This window comes from Protomyctophum bolini (assembly GCF_963924005.1).
Source record: "Protomyctophum bolini genome assembly, chromosome: 11".
Classification (NCBI taxonomy): Eukaryota; Metazoa; Chordata; class Actinopteri; order Myctophiformes; family Myctophidae; genus Protomyctophum; species Protomyctophum bolini.
Genome location: NC_137872.1, coordinates 796,045 through 799,182, shown reverse-complemented (window position 1 = coordinate 799,182; position 3,138 = coordinate 796,045). Strand labels below are relative to the sequence as shown.

The 3,138-nt window shown below is 46.4% G+C and overlaps 1 protein-coding gene across 1 annotated transcript; it reads right to left on the bottom strand.

Annotated features, from left to right (window-relative positions):
- Positions 1 to 204: 204 nt before the first annotated feature.
- Positions 205 to 2,883, bottom strand: gng13b (guanine nucleotide binding protein (G protein), gamma 13b). Its single transcript, XM_080775735.1, has 2 exons — positions 2,769 to 2,883; positions 205 to 317 (listed from the first exon to the last, which is right to left on the bottom strand). Exons 1-2 carry the CDS (start codon positions 2,864 to 2,866, stop codon positions 212 to 214), a joined length of 204 nt encoding a protein of 67 aa, XP_080631861.1. The 5' UTR covers positions 2,867 to 2,883; the 3' UTR covers positions 205 to 211.
- Positions 2,884 to 3,138: the final 255 nt, after the last annotated feature.

Here is a 3,138-nt window from a genome sequence, read left to right as displayed (position 1 = left end):
GAGGGGGGGGGGGTAGGGGGGGTGGCGCTCTCCTGCTATGCTGTCGCTCGCAGGCTACAGAGGGGGTTCGGCGGTCAAGAGGGTCGTCAGAGGAGCGTTCGGGGGTCATATCGTGAAGGACTCGGGTGGTGGTGGTGGTGGTGGGTGGTGGTGTTTCATGGTGGTGGTGGTGTGGCCGGGTGGTGTATGGTGTGGTGGGGATGGTGGTGTTCTAGAGAACGATGCATTTCCCTTTCTCCACCCAGGGGTTGTTCTTCATCAACTCCGGGTTCAGGAAGGGATCCTCGGGTACGCCGTCCTCTATCCATTTGACCAGACTGCAGGGGAACGAGACAGACAGACACAGACACAGACACATACAAAGAAAGGTAAGAAAGCCTTTTAGTATGGAATTCTCCTTTAAACTGCATAATGCCACACTAACATGATACTACTGAATATGATGGATCAATATAGGTCTATCTTATTTCCACCGTTTGTAACAGTAGTAGCCTCAGATAGTGTCGGTTACATAACTGACTGTATAGCGTAGCATAAATTATCTTAAAAAAAAAGTCGATCTACGAGCTCTCACAACGTGACTGTAGATCTGCAATTTGTGACATATGACACCAGCAGCGCAACAAACTAAGTATAAATGGCCTAGACGGTCTTGATTTCCATGATGTCATTGTTTTTGCTGTGCGGTGCATGGATGGAACATGTCATTGAATCCCCTGTTTTATAGATTTTTTTACCAACGGAGCGCAGAGGGACACATTTGAGCTGTAATGTAGACTGTATACTCTACTGTACTCTACTGTAATGTAGACCGCTGTGTGGAGGATGGTAACCGTGAGTGAGGCCTCTTTTCGCTTGTTAATAACGCTATTCTGTTTCCATCCAGTTTCCATCCAGTTAAAATGGGCTTATATAACCACGCCCTGCTTTCTGTGATTATGTGAATTTTGATGTTATTTTTCATGTCATGATTATTAATTGAATAGCCAGGACCCGAAAGACCGCAATGACTTTTCTTTTCGGTGATTTTCTTTTAGACTGTTTGACTGTACTCTGTACTGTTAATAAAGTATTCAATCAATCAATCAATCAAGGTGGAAGCGCTTACCACCTCCTCATTAAACACGTGGGGATTAATATTATTTGTTATTTCTTCCACCATTGCTGAGTCCCGGCGGTCAGTACAGTCCTGTACAGTACAGTACAGTACAGTACAGTACAGTACAGTACAGTACAGTACAGTACAGTACAGTACAGTACAGTACAGTTGGGACTGGAGTCAAACCAAACAGCCAAAACATTCCCAAAATAGTCGTCGAGTCAGTTGCTTTGGGGGAGTGGCCACTCGTTCTGGTTCAATAAACGACCTGCATGATGAGCGCACAACACTTTATTTTTAAATCAGTTGAAAACTAGCCTCGCTACGCAGGCTTTTTTGTTTGTTTGTTTGTCCTTTTTTTATTTATTTTCTTTATGATTCTTTTTGTGGCTTTCGCCTTTATTTTCATTTGCACAGACAGTGCACTATGAACTACTGTATAACCCTGCACTTTATATTTATTTTATTTCCCTGCACGGTGTTGTCTTATGTCTGTGTGAAAAAATAATTGAATGCACTCATGTTTATGTCAAAGCAAAAAATGTGTGTTTACACAAATGACAAATAAACTTTATTTGTCATTTGTGTAAACACACATAGGAATTTGCTTTGACATAAACATGATAAAGGAATCTGAATCTGAACAGTAGTGTGTTTGTCTTTTGAGTTTTGACTGAACATTTTAAACTTGGACAGATGCACCAACAACAGGGCCTTGTCAAAAGGCGTGCCAAAAGCAGGGTGCCGGCACCGAGCAGCCTGCCGATGGCCTAGCCTAGCCTAGCCTAGCCTAGCACATCGATGAGAGAGACAGCAGGACCACCTGACCATCATGCAGGCAAAGACAAGACCAGTGCCTGTTCAGGCAGGAGGAGGAAGGCCTGCAGAGAGAGAGAGAGAGGAGCAACCCAGAGGCTGCTGTCCTCTGGGTTGCTCCTCTCCCTCTCCCTCTCTCTCTCTCTCTCACTCCGTTGACCCTCAGTCTGAAACCTGGCCAACTGGACCACAGGGAACCAGAGCTGAGATGCTAGCACCACACACACACACACACACACATGCACACACACACACACACACACACACACACACACACACACACACACATGCACACGCAGGCGCACACACGCACACGCAGGTGCACACGCGCACACACACACGCACACACACACACACACACACACACACACACACACACACACACACACACACACACACACACACACACATATATATACTGTACATAGATATACCGTACAAGGACATCTGGACAGTTGTACCACACACACACACACACACACACACGTGCACACACACACACACACAGATTTGCCCGAGCAGCAGCAGTGCACGCACACACACCCTATCTCTGCCTCTCCGAGGGAGGTGTGTCCTGAGGCGGCCTGAGGGAGAATGGGGCATACCACCTCATTAAACACCTGGGGGTCCCTGCGCTGCCGTTATAATTACTGTGATTGGACAGGGAATACCCCCCCCCCCCCTCCCCCCATACGCGTCTTCCTCTGACCACTGGTGGGGGTCAGAGGTCAGGCTGCGACGGAGTATAGAGCTATGAACTAACTTGTCAAAATGCGGCACAAATCTTTGAATATATATTCTTTCAGAGTGAACGTTTTATTTTATTTCGACAGGCGCTTTTGGTGCAACTCACTCGGTCACTGTTTTGGAGGACTTCTCTCTCTTGAAGGCCAGCTGATACTTCAGGCTGGCGACCTCCTTCTGCATCTGAGGTAGATCCAGTTCCTCCATGCCTGCTGCAGCTTCCTGTCTCTAACGGAGCTGTGGGGAGAGAAGCAGAGAGCTGGCGTTAGAGAGGTAAAAGAAAATAATAAAAAGTTTTGCACCCTAAAAACCTGAACTTTTAACATTCAGTAGATTTTCTGTGGTCTGGGTTTTTCTGGCTCAAACAAGTGCTCTGATTTCCCTGTGGACTGTGATTTAACAGTCCACAAATCCCATTATGTGACATTACAATTTTCCCGTTTTCATCGCAGCTCAAAAGGCCACAGAGAAAACCCCCA